Below are 16,553 nucleotides of genomic sequence, written 5' to 3' on the forward strand. Positions count from 1 at the left end.
TAAACCCTGAACCCTAAACCCTGAACCCTAAACCCTGAACCCTAAACCCTAAACCCTAAACCCTAAACCCTAAACCCTGAACCCTAAACCCTAAACCCTGAACCCTAAACCCTGAACCCTGAACCCTAAACCCTGAACCCTAAACCCTAAACCCTGAACCCTAAACCCTAAACCCTGAACCCTAAACCCTAAACCCTGAACCCTAAACCCTAAACCCTGAACCCTAAACCCTAAACCCTGAACCCTAAACCCTGAACCCTAAACCCTGAACCCTAAACCCTGAACCCTAAACCCTAAACCCTAAACCCTAACCCTAAACCCTGAACCCTGAACCCTAAACCCTAAACCCTGAACCCTGAACCCTGAACCCTGAACCCTGAACCCTAAACCCTAAACCCTGAACCCTAAACCTAAACCTAAACCCTGAACCCTAAACCCTGAACCCTAAACCCTAAACCCTAAACCCTGAACCCTAAACCCTGAACCCTAAACCCTAAACCCTAAACCCTGAACCCTAAACCTAAACCCTGAACCCTAAACCCTGAACCCTAAACCCTGAACCCTAAACCCTGAACCCTAAACCCTAAACCCTAAACCCTAACCCTAAACCCTGAACCCTAAACCCTGAACCCTGAACCCTAAACCCTAAACCCTGAACCCTAAACCCTAAACCCTGAACCCTAAACCCTGAACCCTAAACCCTGAACCCTAAACCCTGAACCCTAAACCCTAAACCCTAAACCCTGAACCCTAAACCCTAAACCCTGAACCCTAAACCCTGAAACCCTAAACCCTAAACCCTAAACCCTGAACCCTAAACCCTAAACCCTGAACCCTAAACCCTGAACCCTAAACCCTGAACCCTAACCCTAAACCCTGAACCCTGAACCCTAAACCCTAAACCCTGAACCCTAAACCCTGAACCCTGAACCCTAAACCCTGAACCCTAAACCCTAAACCCTGAACCCTAAAACCCTAAACCCTAAACCCTAAAACCTGAACCCTAAACCCTAAACCCTGAACCCTAAACCCTGAACCCTAAACCCTAAACCCTAAACCCTAAACCAACCCTAAACCCTAAACCCTAAACCCTGAACCCTAAACCCTAAACCCTAAACCCTAAACCCTAAACCCTAAACCCTAAACCCTAAACCCTAAACCCTAAACCCTGAACCCTAAACCCTAAACCCTAAACCCTAAACCCTTATGCATACAATTTTAATCTTATAATACCTTTAAGAACATATTTAACTAATTTATACCCATATAGTGCATCAAATAAACATAATATATTGTTCATATTTAGTAGCATACTAATCCATTATTATTGCTATGATTTCTACTAATATACCACTGTACACTACAGTGGAATAATTAATGCACTCAAGAGAAATACTTTAAACCAATTACTAATTTTCCTTGCTTCACTGTTTTAAAGTGAAACATTTTAGAGCATATATTATTTCGTAATACCACTATATTTAAAATATAATTTTATAAGTTTGTGGATATATAATAGCCTAGTAATATTATTGTTTAAATAAAATTAATTATTATGTGCTTTTTCGATAAAATTAATATTTAATTATATGAATTTTTTACAATAAAATAATATTTCAATATTAGTTATTGTTAGAATATTTTACTATTTTATATGCATAGGTATAGGCATATAATAATAACCCTAATCATATATACTTAATTTTTTTTAATTATTATAAAAATTATTAGAACAAAATATATATCAAATTTTATTAACATTTTATATTTTATTTTTTAACTATTCTAAATATAATATATATATACCTCAAAACTATAAAATTTAAAAATTAATAATGATTAACCTATTATTATGGCTTTATGATAAATAAATTAAAGCTTATAAAGCAAATAATATTCATACTAATTAATTTGAATACAAATATAAAGAAATACAAAAAGAGAACAGTAACTACAATTAAAACTTAAAATATTCTATATATAGTTTAATTTTTATTGTGTTATTAAAAATGTTATATACATAAAACATCTTTTATAGATATGTTGTATTGTCGAATCTCGATCGATATTTAATGAATCCATATTTTATGATTACCTATTATATATTAGTATTATGTTTAAATAATATTAAACATATGCATATTAACCTGAAGGTATATTATAATGCAGTTAAATGTTCCAAATGAGTTTTATTATTACAGTTTATTTGGTATAATATAATTTAAATCAAAATAACAGTGATACAAATAAAGAAACATACTGTGTTACTCATGATTCAATATAGCTATGCCTTACATAATAAATAATAAGGGTTCTTATATATAGTTAGACAAAATTAGAAATAAATTATAAAATGTGAAGTTATAATATTGCCACATGTAATATATACGATCGAATTCGATGAAGGTATTGTAACTTATGTAAAATATATTATTCGACCCCTTTCATATTAATGGATATGCCCCCTTTTTTGGTCCATATTTAGACATAATCTCGAGAATAAACATACGGGAATGGTAAATATATTTTATCAATATTTACAGACACAAAATATTATCAAACTATAAAAAATTATATTATAATATATTCAGAATCTTAGCTCAAAACACAGATACAGTGAACAAAACAATAACCCATAATGCATAACCTTGACCCATAAAACATAAACACCTTGATATCAAGAATATTACAATTAAAAACTAAATATTTTTTATGTATTCATATATATTTCTTAATTTTACAACTTTATGTTTCATTATTTATTTGTATTTTTTTAAATCATTTTTATATAAACAATAAATATTTGTGAATAACTTAAAATATTTTGGCTAATTGTACATATAACATATAATAATATTTCCTATAAATTCACACTTTTTTATTATTCTTCAATTTACAAAATATATTTTTATATTTTACATAATGAGTTTTTAAATGTTGCAAAGTGATATTTATAAAACTTAATTATTATTGTGTAGTATTACAAAAAAGAGAACAAAATTCTATGTTGGGGTCTACAAAACAATGGTACCAAAAAATATATTAATAAAATAAATATACTGTGATATTATCAAATTTTGTATGTTTAAAGCTCCATTTTATATAAAATAATAAAACAAATATAAAAATAAGTTGTAAGACAAAATACAAATAATAAATACTATGGTTATAGCAAATGGATTAATATTATTTAATCATTAATTGTTTTCGGAATATTCTTTCACAAATTATATACAATAATGTAAATAATCCAAAATATTTTCAATGTAAATAAATGTATAAATGGAAACCCTAATCATATTCTTAATTACCATATTTAACAACCAAAACAACCACAACAACCATCGCCCACTTCTTGATCATCGTCTTCTATATCATCATGATAGTAGTCTGTATAGTCTTCATAATCAAAATCGTTATTATTATTGTTATTTAATTGGAGGCTGTGCTTATATTTTATAACATTTTTTTTGTTACTTCTGTTTATTTTCTTGATAGCACGAATGATTCTACTTCTTAAGTCAGATGTCTTAGATCGATCATTCTAGAAATAAATATAATAATATATATGCAACAACATGTAAATAAACACTATTATATAATTTTCTATATACTAGTTTATATTTTGTTTTGACAACTTACTTTCTGTTCCGAGCAATGTATTGATACAACCAAAAGGACATACAAGATGATACAAACTAAACTAAATATCCTTTTATCCATTTTTTTATTAATAAAAATTGTTTTTCGAATAAGGTGGTTTAAATAATATATATGATTTATTTTTTTATCTTCCTTTTTATATATTATTGTTGTAAAACAATGATGCTATTATTTAATATTACAAATTTTTAATTTTAATTTATTTAAACAAATTGTCTCATATTTATGAAAGTATATTATAATAAATTATATGTTACTGCTATTTTAAAGTGTCCACAAAATTATTTCCTCGAATTATAAGTTAACAATATTTTTTATTTTTATTTTATTTTTAATTTAATATAAATAATATAATTTATTTTAATGCATAAAAATATATATATAACAATTTATTCTAAATACATAAATTTGTATATATTTGTTCTGAATATTTTTGTTTAATTAAACCATTATATTTAATATAACAAAATTAATTTTAATATTTAAAATATAAATAAAATAATGCACGAATTTATATGCATATATAATAACTCTATCATCGAAGATGTAGATATACAATTTCGAAAATTTTATATTTATGTTTTTTTCAAATAACAAACCATTTTCGTAAAGAACAAATTATTTTAATTACAAACAAACAAGTTTATGCAACAAATTCAACCTAAAATATTTTTTTACATATTTTATATAAATAAGTCTTTAGTGTAGCATAAAGGTTCATTTAATAACATCCTTGATACTTTATAAACATGTTTTTTTATTTTTGTATTTCTACATCCAAATTAATATAATTTAATTGTGGTAATAAATATTGGATGCATATACATTGTAAATCAATTTATGCAAAAATATGAAAAACGACTATCAAAAATTATTATTTGCATCTAAATGCGTTCTTATTGTTATACTTCTCAAATGTTTAATATCATTTAATAATATTTTGTATTTTTTTTATAAAAATAGGTGAATGAGCCTTAATATGGCTCCCATATACTAAAACCCGAATTATTTATACTAATAAATGCAATATGCCTTATTTATTATTGTTTGAATTTTATATTGTCTTTTAAATACGAACCCATGTATTCTTAGCACAAGAATAAAACTTATTAAATTTATCATATAAATAATGTCTTTTCTTTTATAAACAAAAATAATCAACAAAAAAAATAAATTAATAAATGTACGGGATCGGTCTGTATAATATTTTCTACATTAATTAATCCCATTTCCCCACAATTTCTCATAATAAATATTAAAGTATTTAAATCGACGTTATTTTATAAAATCAAATCGATGCTCTGAAATCATCTGTCTATATCGATTCCCACAATTGATCGATTGGCCCCATAAACCATTAATCACAAATTAACAATAAATATAAAAAATACATAGTTAAACACAATTATCACTAAGTTATATTAATATGAAATACAATTGTTATAATTTGTCTTATATATATATAAAACAATTTGTTAAACTAATAAATATTGTCAAATTATTAAAAATTATACAAATAAAATGTAATGTGGTATTTAACCTTAACCCATTTATGGGTTCCACAAACACTATCTTAACCCTGACCCACTACATAAAATCATATACAAATTATACAAAAACAATACAAAAATGCAATAATATGCATATTAATTTTATATTTTATTGATTATATTATTTAATTATTCTTATAGACACAAAAATTATGATCCAAAAATATCGTCAAAATTTTCTTGTTTCCAAATAGACATATTCTTAACATATATCAATCATTATTATTGTTCCTGGAATAATCGTTAATCTTCGAATCATATATTAAGTTCCATTTTCTTCTTTGTTTTTTTTAATTTGTTTCTTATATATTGTCTTTGAAATAATTTATCAATTCCAAATAATGAATACTAATATAAAAATGGGAAAATTATTATATATTTTTTGATAAACCCATATAAGGGATCACAAAAATATAATTTAAATATTATAGTTTTTAATTCCTTATTATTTACCTTATAAGCAACTCCCAAGAAAACCGGTATTGCAAATGTCGATAAACCTGGAATTATAGTGTTTAATATCGACGAACTTGATGATGTAACTTCAAAAGTGACCCCCAATGATTGTCCAGAACCTTTTTCAGAATTTTTTACAGGAATTTCTTTAGGTTCTATTTTTGAAAGAGATGGAAATTCGCAAGATTTCTTTTCATGATATATATTTTTTATATTTTCATAATCATTTGATAATGTAGATAATATTTGAATAAATGGACTGTCTTTTGTATTATTAGAATCTTTATTGAGGTTTTTAAATTGATCAGCAAATTCATTAGCTTTTTCCAAATAGTTTGTGCAATTCAGTTTTTTATTGTTAATTAAATAATACAATGATAATAACATCCCAAATGGATCATTAAATTTTGATATTTCTTTAATATTCATCAAATATTTTTTTTTATCTATAATATTCTTATAAGTCATATTATCATCACCATTTATATTCTTATTATAATCATTATTTTTTTCTATATATTGAGTATAAAATTTATTTAAATCGGTCAATTTATCCTTTGGCTTTTCATTTAGTTTATAACTTAACCATAAAATAGCGTATTCGGCAAGTTTATCATATTTTGAATCTAATTTGTCCTTTAACATTTCTAACAAATGAATAATAGCAGAACTAACCCTTTGAAAATAATCATTACATTTACCATTTCCTGAGTGATTATCGTAATGACAATATTTGTGGATTAAATCATTGCTGTTTGTATTATCTATTAATTGACCATTCTCCGTCTCATAAAAATAGTCATTTATCGTAAAAATGTCATTATACTACAAATATATTTTATGAATTAAACAAAAAAACGTATTAATATAAATGCTAATAAAATGAAAATTAATATAATTTATGGACGATACAACATATAAAACACATGATAAGATAATATTTTATTCAAAAAATTGTATACCACATCCTTAATAGTATGATTTGACTGTGCCATAATTTGGAGATTATGAGGGATAATAATATTTATATATATTACGTAAACATTTGTTGTATCTATTTAAGCTCATTGCATACCAATTATATTTCGTTAAACATGCTATACTTATTTTATGGCAATTATCAAATTCCCTTAAATGTAGAGTTGCTTAATATATTTTTACCATATGTATATATGATCCATTTATACAAAAAATGCTATTATTATTATAATCCTTAATAATATAAAAATAGTTATTTAATACGATATATTACAGTTTTATATAGTTGTTTCTTATAATATAGATTTTTCTAAAATTATAATATTTTTAAATTAAGTTACATGCTTCATTTTCTATTCAAATTACATAAATTTATATTATTTGTACTTAATATAGATAAATTCATGGCCGAATTTAATGTGTTCAATAACTTTATTTTAAATCCTATATACTTCAATTTAGAAATATACCTTATTGGGCTATTTTATAATATATTTTGAGCATCTTTTCTACAGTTTAAAATAACAATTAGTACTGAAACGTATTATTGAGCCATTTTAAGCTTAAATAAATCTTTGAATGCAAACCATTTTTAAAATAATAATTAGTAAATATTAAATATATAAAACATAAATAAGTATTGATCCAAATTTTAAAGCATAATAAAAAAAATGTGTAATTAGATTGTTATATTGCGCTATAGAGGACAAAATAAAATATATTTGATCTTTTAATGCATAAATTTAAATAAATATTCGTTAAATGCTCATAATTATTCATGTTTATCATATATATTTTTTTTCTATAGTTATCAATGTATATGATCCAAGTAATTTATTAAAAACCCTAAGATAAAACATGCTATTTTAAATTTAAAAAGTTGCAATTCACTAAGAACAGATAATATAACACATGCTAATATGGAATAATAAACAGATATTTAAAATTAATTTGGTCTTTAACTTTTTTTTTATGTGTTCATTTTTTTAAAATATAAAGCCGTGTGTCCCCAAAATTACCATTAACAATATAAGTAACATTGGTACATTTGTAATGCACTATTATATGCTGTTGATTTATTATTCAATCAATAAAACAAACATTCATTTATGTTAGAAAGTGCCATTATATTTTTATATTGATTTTTACTTAATATATATAAAAAACAATTATATGCACTATGACAAGAATTTATAGTGTCATTGTTTATATTTTTTCCAGATTTTATTATTAATTTTTTAAATAATAAGTAATTTTATAAAAAATATATTTTTTATTCATTCATTATTTTAATAATGTTTTCATTCCTATAATTATATAAATAAATTTATAACTGAAATTGAATGAACCATTATAACAACATCACATTTATACATATTATAATATATTTTTCGAATTATAATTATATAAATATTTTTTAAATTATAATTATGATTTTATCTACATATAATAATAGTAATAAACAAATTTACATATTTATCATTTTTAATACTTACATAAAGTTTTTAAATCGGTTTCATAGAATCTGAACTCCAAAATAAAAGTTATTAATTAAATTTATAATTCCAAAAAATCGGATTTTCTTTTATAGACAAAAAAATTAACAAAAAAAATAAATTAATAAATGGCATAGGATCTGCCTGTATAAGTTTGTATATATTTAATAATGGACTTTTCCCCCATAGATGGAATTTATAAATTTTTTAGTCTGTTTTTTTCGACTATATGATTTTATAATTATTTGCATCTTCTTTCTTCTATCACTTAAGTTTATAACTGTTCATGTCGTTTTATTTACACCAAACAAATTTGTAGATTTTTTCATTTTTTTTCTTTTTAATTTCTTTCTCCGTTCAAATACCAAAAACTAACATAAAATTATAAAAAATGAATAATATTTTACAGTGAGGAAATATTTTAAAAATCGTACATTTCATAATTTTCTTTTATTTACCTTGTACATAATAGCTAAAGTAATGGATATTATAATAACTATAATTGGAATTCCAATTTTTTTGAATTCTTTGAATATAAATATATCATCTATTCCTATTGTTCCATTTCCTTTTACTTCGTTTACAGGATCTTCTTTCTTAATCACTGAACCTTCCACCGTTTTTTGAGGTCCTTTATCGTTTTGATCAGAATCTTGGTTTCCAGATGACTCCTCAGACGATTTATCTGTTTCATTTTGTTCTGTAAAACTTGGTGAATTTTGTGGAGGGTTTTGAGTTTGTTCTGAATCTTTTTTGGGAGATGATGGACCATTAGGTGTGGGTGGGGTATCCCCTGTCCCGTCTGATCCAGATTGATTATCACCTGAATCAGGAGGGTTTTCTACTTTTTTATAATCTTTACTTACATTATCAATAATGTCATTAAAAAAATCACTAAATTTTTCGAAAAATTTTTTTACATTAGATACAGATGTATTATACAAATTCTTAATAGTATCCTTGGCGTTTGTAAGTTGCTCTTTTTTTTTCTCATAAAATTTTAAACCATTATTTAATTGGTCTATGCCTTTTAATGAGTTCCTAAAAATGAATGATCCAGTATTAAAAGGTTCCCTTGGCGTACTTTGATTTTCTTTTCCTACTGGAGCACTATCTGAATTATCTTGTTCACTACCTGATACACCTTCTGGTGGTATATCTGAGATTGTTTGGTCATTTTTTAATTCTTGTTTTGATAGATATGGCTGTGATGTTTCACGTTGGTTATCTTTTAGTTGCTTTAAAGGTTGTGGCGGTTGTATTTCTTCCGAAGAAGATGGTAATCCTGGTGGGTCCGTTGGTTTTGACGTTGTAATTTTTTTATGCAGGGATTTACAGTTTGAATGATTGAATTTATATGATTTAAAACCTCTCACCGCGTCCATCTCTCCTCCACCTGGTTTTGTAAATTTTTTAAGATTAGTTTCTAAATTAATCTTTGAATCAGTTTCCTTAATAGCATAATTTCTAAAATCATCATATATACCTTTTAATTTATTCAACAAATCACGATATGATCTGCATTTATGAATATCATTATAAATGGATATATATTGATTAGAACATTCGGTAGAATTCGTAATAAGGTTCGTAATTTCGTCACGGTTTTTTTCATAATCTGTAATTGTTTTACATATTTTATCAAGTAATTTATAAAATTCGCTCATATACCAAAGATTAGCTTCTTTCAAACTCTCTATATTATAAAAAAGAGTCCAATAATTAAATTTCACTTTATGATTCTTTAAATATGTATCATAAGCCTTATTTAAAGTAATTTCGTTGTCTTTGTCTTTGCTTTCGTTGTGTATCTTAAATAATTTATCACTTAGCCACATCAATAAATATTCATCATATTTATTATACTCTTCATCTTTTATTGACCATTTGAAATTCATAATTATATATGCGATCAAAGCATTAATGCCATCTTCATTTGTTTTACAAACACCATTATTACAAAATCCGTTGATGGTTGGGTCTTTGTTAATTATCTTCGTTTTGACATCTTTACCATTAAAATAACTATCAGCTATATTAAGATATTTACACTAAGAAATATTTATAAAAATATACATTAATTCAAAATTTATTCAAATAAAATTTAATATGATTTGAATATAATTTAAACATAATAAAATTAAGGATAAATATGTTTTATTTTAAAATAAGGTTATTTACCATTAGTTTGTGATCCATTGTAATGGAATTTTGTTTTTTAACTGTAGATTGACATCATATTGTTTTTACATAAAACTTATATACTACACCAAATAATTTATGCAATTATTTGTCTTTATATGTGAAATTTCCAGTAGTTAAACACACTATTAGCATTTTTCTTAATAATAATAGTTTAAAATAATATACAATAATATAATTAAATAAAACTTATATTAACTTTTGTTGCAATTCAGGTAAGTATGCTTATTTTGCGTTTTTTTTGAAACATTTTTATCATATGTGAAATATCGCTATTCTTAATAATATTCGACCATCTTCCTTGTATAATTTTGTTTGACATTTCAATATCTTTAAATAAAACACATTCTCTAATTATTATACGCTATAATATGTAATAACTTTGCTTATGTGCTAACATTTCTTTATATATAAATATAATAATGAATAATTTCAAGTCACATCTTATCTAATTTGGAAAATTAAAAAAGTGTAACACACAAATTAAATTAATTGAGCTACTACAATTAAAATGAATCATGAATATAAATTAGTTTTAGGATATATAAAGTGCATATTATTCTTTTCATCCTTATTTATTTAGCATATAAATAATTAAAAAATATTTTTTAAATATTAAAGCAAATAAATATAATTTAAATATATTAATTTTTAAATTGTATTCATGTTTTGATTGGAATAATGAATTAATTGGGGATCCAATATAACACGGATTACCATTTTAAGTACACATTTACACTTATAACCTAAACATATATTATGTATTATATATTTTATAATATAAATTTATTTATTTAATATTTGCATTTTTAATGGAAACTTTAAAATTATTAATAAAATTAATGTTATATTGCTTGGTTGTGTTGATTCTAATATTGCCACATTAAACCTTGCTTAAATAATTGTTATAATATTTCATTTGATGTTTTATGCATACTATTTTAATTTTAGTATACCTTTAAGAATATATATAATGAATTTATATCCATATAGTATATCGAATAAATATAATATAATTTTCTTATTTAGTAACATACTAATCCATTATTGTTATTGGTATACCACTGTACACTACAATGGGATAATTAATGCACTCAGGAGAATTACTTTAAACCAATTACTAATTTTCATTGTTTCATTGTTTTAAAATATAACATTTTAGAACGTATATATTATTTCGTAATAACACTATATTTTAATTGCATATTGGATAGTTTGTATAATTAATGTTAAAAACTCATATGTTGTAATATAGACGAATATTCAAAATAAGGCTTATTATAATATATTGCTACATATATAGTTTTATTATTACAGTTCAGTTGGTATAATATAATTTAAATCACAATAATAGTTCCACAAATAATATGTTTCATCGAATAAAGAAACATATTGTGTTATTCATAATTCAATATAGATATGGGTTACTATCCCTTATATAATAAGGATTCTTATATATAGTTAGCCAAAAATCCCCAATAAATATAAAATGTGGAGATATAATTTAACCGCATTTAATATATACGAACGAATTCGATGAAAGTATTATAACATATGGAGAATTTGTTATGCGACCCTTTCATATTAATACCTATGTTCCTTTTTTCGTTGCATATTTGGGATTCATTTCGAGATTAAACATATATGGACGGTACGCATATTTAATAAATAGTTCCAGACAAAAAATATTATCAAATTATAAAAAATTAAATTATAGTATACGACGAATCCTAATTCAAAACACAATTCTATACCTGAGCCTAACCCCTCGATGCAGCTTATAATTTTATTAACAAATGTGTTTAATTTAAGTTTATTTAAAACAATTATAAATATTAACTAAAAATAAGTAAATTCCAAATTCATTAATATATAATATATCTCAGAATATACAACATCGTCCTTATTATTTATGATAAATAGTATAAAATATTAATATTGACAAATGTAATCCCAAAAAATAATCAAATTACAATAGTAAATCGGAAAATAGCCATATAGAACCAATATATTGAAAAGAACATCAATTTATTATTATATGAAACCAAAAAGTGAAGTACGCTTAATAAGTAACGCTTTATTTTGTCGTATTCATTTAGCAGGTGGCAAGACACCTTTTATATTGAAACAATACAATATTTTGACTTTTATAAATAATAATTAAAGACAAAAAAATATTATAATTCAGTTATAATAGATAATTTCATCATATAGAAAATTTATTTTATGTTTTATTATAAAATAAGAAACAAACTCTTGATCTGTATCATATATATATAATACTTGTTTATATTAATAGACAAATTTACTATTTAGCATTCTTTAATTTTATACATTTTTTAATTCGATTTTAAATATAAGTTAATTAAATTTATAATTCTATGAAATCGCGCTTTCTTTTATAAACAAAAAAAATCAGCAAAAAAAATAAATTAATAAATGGTACAGGATCAGCCTGCATAATCTTGTATATATTTAATGATGGAGATTTTTCCCCATAAACGGAATTTATAGATTTTTTAGTCTGTTTTTTTCGACTAGATGATTTTATAATTATTTGTATTTGTTTTTTTCCTCCAATTGAATTTATAACCTTTTTCATGTTTGTTTTTTTCTTCAATTCCTTTCTCCGCCCAAATGACAAATACTAACATAAATTATGAAAAATATATAGTGTTTTATGAAGAAATATTTTAAAAATAGTACACATCATAATTTTCTTTTATTTACCTTGTACAGAATAGTTAAAGTAATGGGTATTAGAATAACTATAATTGAAATTACAATTTTTTTGTATTTGTTTAATACATATCCATCATCTATTCCTGTTATTCCATTTCCTTTTACTTCACTTCCAGGATGTTCTGGTATAATCACTGGATTTACCCCCGGTTTTTGATGTTCTTCTTGAGATTTTTGATCAGAATTTTGGTTTCCAAACGTGTCCTGAGACTGTCGCTGCTCTTGAGTTTGTTCGTTAGATTTTGGCGAAGTTTCTGATGAAGTTTGAGATGAATTTTGCTGAGGTGGATTTTGTTGATTTAAATCTTTTTGGGGGGGTGATGAACCATTAGGTGTGGGTGGCTTATCCCCTCCTCCGACTGATCCTTCTTGGCTTCCTTTATCACCTTGCCCACCATTTGTACTTTTGGTCCCATTATCTGTAGTTACTTGGCCACTATCTGGTCCATCAACTGAATTTCCTTGATCACCTTGTGCGCCACCTTTATTTGATGGATCATTGCCTGTATCTTTTCTCTCACCATTTGAACCTTGCGGTTCACTGCCTGAACCTCCTGATTCACTATCTTTGACACCTTGTCCACTTTTCGACCCTCCCGATCCTTCTTGGCTTACTTTATTGTCATCTGATCCCCCAGCCGATCCATTATCTGGACCTTTTGATCCACTACCCGAACCTACTGATCCACCTCCTTGATTGGTGCTTGAAGTTTGAATATTGTCGTTTGGATTGCTTGGATCACTTGGGGTACTCATTTCATTTCCTATGCCCCCTCCTAAATCTTTTTGGTCATCCCCTATAGTTCCTTGTTTATTCTCTTGAGGCTCTTTGGTATTGCTTGTATCCTTTATTCCACTATCTGAGGGGGTTGATGCACCTCCAGGAATATGTGAATCTGTTATTTGATGTGATTGTTGCGAATTATCATTTTTTAACTCCTTTGAAGGCATTTCAGACGGTGCAGATGATGGGGATTCTGCTTGTTGGCCTTTTATTTGTGGTGGAATAGGACTATGTTTATCCCCTGTTTCCATTTTTTTTGGATCTCCTGATTCTCCTTGGTTTGGCGATTTGATACTTATCGAGGGGCCATTCGCTGGGGGCGTTTTCATTTCTTTACCATTTTTTGGCACATCAATTGAATTTGGCTGTTTAGAGCCTGATTTTTCCTGTTGACCATCTTGTGGTTGGTCTGGTTTATCTGGTGTATCGCCCCCTTGCTCTTTTATTTGACCTGCTGGATTATGTTGGTCACTATCTGAACCTTTTGATGTATCCTCTTGATTTGGTAATTGATCTCCTGTAGAATTTGATACATATTGAGATCCTGGTGATCCTCTTTGAATCTTTGTAGTCGATGCTGGTTCTGAATTAGGATTTGAAGGTTTGGAGGGTGTACGTTTTTTTTTTTGGAATTTACATTCTTCATTACTGAAGTCATATGATTTAAAACCACGCACCGTTTCCACCTCGTTTCCATTTTCTAGTGTAAGTTTTATAAGTTTATTTTTTAAATCAGTTCTCTTAATAGCAGAACTTCTAAAAGTATCATATATACCTTTTAATTTATTCAATAAATGAAGATATGATTTGCATTTAGGAATGTTCATATAAAGGGTTCTATATTGATGACGGCAACCGATAGAATTTTTAGAAAGATTCTTACTTCCGGCACCGTTTGTTTCATAATCTACAATTGTTTTACATATGTGATTAAGTAACTTATAAAATTCGCTCATATACTTAAGATTCACTTCTTTCAAACCCTGCTGCATATTTAAAATATCCCAATAATCCAATCTTTGTTTATGTTTCTTTAAATGCTTTACATAAGCCTGATTTAAAGTAATAGAATAGACAAAGCCTATTTTTTTATTTGTGCCTTGACTTTCGTGGTACATCTTAAATAATTTATCACTTATCCACATCAATAAATATTCATCATAATCATTATACTTAGTTTTTCTACTTATTGTATCTTTGAATTTCATAATTATATATGCGATCAAAGCATTAATATAATCTTCATTTGTTTTACAAGCACCATCACGACAATATCCTTTGATGACTGAGTCTTTGTTAATTTTCGTCGTATCGGCATCTTTACCTTTAAAATAACTATCACCTTTAAGAAGTAACTTACACTAAGAAAATATTTATAAAAATATGCATTAATTCAAAATTTATCAAATAAAATTTAATATGATTTGAATATAATTTAAACATAATAAAATTAAGGATAAATATGCTTTATTTTAAAATAAGGTTATTTACCATTCTTTTGGTGGTCATTGTAATGGATTTTCTTTAATATGTAGATTGGCATCATATTGTTTTTATATAAAATATATACACTGCAACAAAATAGGTTAAACAATGGATCGATTCCTTTATATAAAATTATCATACTTAAACGCACTATTAGCATTATTATCAATAATAATATTAATTTAAAATTAATATACAACAATATAATAAAATAAAACATATATCCACTTTTGTTACGATTCAGATAAGTATCCTTGTTTTGTGATTTGTTCGAAACATTTTTATCATATGCGAAATATCGCTATTCTTAATAATATTCGGAATAGCTTCATTGTATTATTTTTTGTAACATTTTAATAAGTTTAAATAAAACACATTTTCTAATTATTATACGTTCTTACATTAGAGAACTATCCATTTTCTTGATTTATAGTAAAAACATAACCAATTTTATATTATTATAAATATATAAAGAATTAAAAATGTGTTATTACTATAATTGTTAAAAATGTATTTGTATCTCATTATTTGAATGGCATGTATTGATATATGCTATTGTTCAACGTGAAATATTACACTTTTTTATATAATTTCTAACAAGTATAAAACACTATTTGTGTTTAAATTTAATATTATTTCCTTTTCTAAATAAATGAAATATAATATTATTATTTATCTTAATCAATAGTTTTGAGTGTATATAGTATCTAATTTTTAAAATTAAAAAAGCATAATATACAAATATATTGATTGATCTATTACAATTAAAATGAATATGAATATAAATTAGTTTGGGGGTAATAGTTATTATATATAAAATGTATATTATTCTTTTCATTCTTATTATCTATTTAATATATAAATGATTAATAAATGTATTTTAAACAATAAAGAAAATAAATATAATTTAATATATTAATTTTTATTTAAAAATTCTATAAATACTTTGGTTAGAATAATTAATTAATTTGAGAATCAATATAATATGAGCTACCATTTTAAGTACACATTTATACTTATAATCTAAACATATATTTTGCATTGCATAATTTGTAATGAAATTTTATTTATTTCGATAATAGGATAAATGTATTTTTAGTGAAAATTATATAATTGTTACTTTAATTAATATTGTTTTTTTGTCGTGCTAATTCTAATATTACCACATTAAGGCTTAAATAAATGCTATAATCCTTC

At 24.9% G+C, this 16,553-nt stretch overlaps 4 protein-coding genes across 4 annotated transcripts; all 4 read right to left on the bottom strand.

Annotated features, from left to right (window-relative positions):
• Positions 1–3,316: 3,316 nt before the first annotated feature.
• On the bottom strand, positions 3,317–3,723 carry PVVCY_1100010 (fam-c protein; the record flags this gene model as incomplete). Its single annotated transcript, XM_037634499.1, has 2 exons — positions 3,317–3,544; positions 3,643–3,723. 2 exons carry the CDS (start codon positions 3,721–3,723, stop codon positions 3,317–3,319), a joined length of 309 nt encoding a protein of 102 aa, XP_037490592.1.
• Positions 3,724–5,468: 1,745 nt separating this feature from the next.
• PVVCY_1100020 (CIR protein PIR protein) lies at positions 5,469–6,664 on the bottom strand (the record flags this gene model as incomplete). Its single annotated transcript, XM_037634500.1, has 3 exons — positions 5,469–5,561; positions 5,667–6,494; positions 6,632–6,664. 3 exons carry the CDS (start codon positions 6,662–6,664, stop codon positions 5,469–5,471), a joined length of 954 nt encoding a protein of 317 aa, XP_037490593.1.
• Positions 6,665–8,427: 1,763 nt separating this feature from the next.
• PVVCY_1100030 (CIR protein PIR protein) lies at positions 8,428–10,342 on the bottom strand (the record flags this gene model as incomplete). Its single annotated transcript, XM_037634501.1, has 3 exons — positions 8,428–8,514; positions 8,602–10,194; positions 10,325–10,342. 3 exons carry the CDS (start codon positions 10,340–10,342, stop codon positions 8,428–8,430), a joined length of 1,698 nt encoding a protein of 565 aa, XP_037490594.1.
• A 2,374-nt stretch (positions 10,343–12,716) lies between these two features.
• PVVCY_1100040 (PIR protein CIR protein) lies at positions 12,717–15,380 on the bottom strand (the record flags this gene model as incomplete). Its single annotated transcript, XM_037634502.1, has 3 exons — positions 12,717–12,992; positions 13,076–15,232; positions 15,363–15,380. 3 exons carry the CDS (start codon positions 15,378–15,380, stop codon positions 12,717–12,719), a joined length of 2,451 nt encoding a protein of 816 aa, XP_037490595.1.
• Positions 15,381–16,553: the final 1,173 nt, after the last annotated feature.

This window comes from Plasmodium vinckei, assembly GCF_900681995.1.
Source record: "Plasmodium vinckei vinckei genome assembly, chromosome: PVVCY_11".
NCBI classification, from domain to species: Eukaryota; Apicomplexa; class Aconoidasida; order Haemosporida; family Plasmodiidae; genus Plasmodium; species Plasmodium vinckei.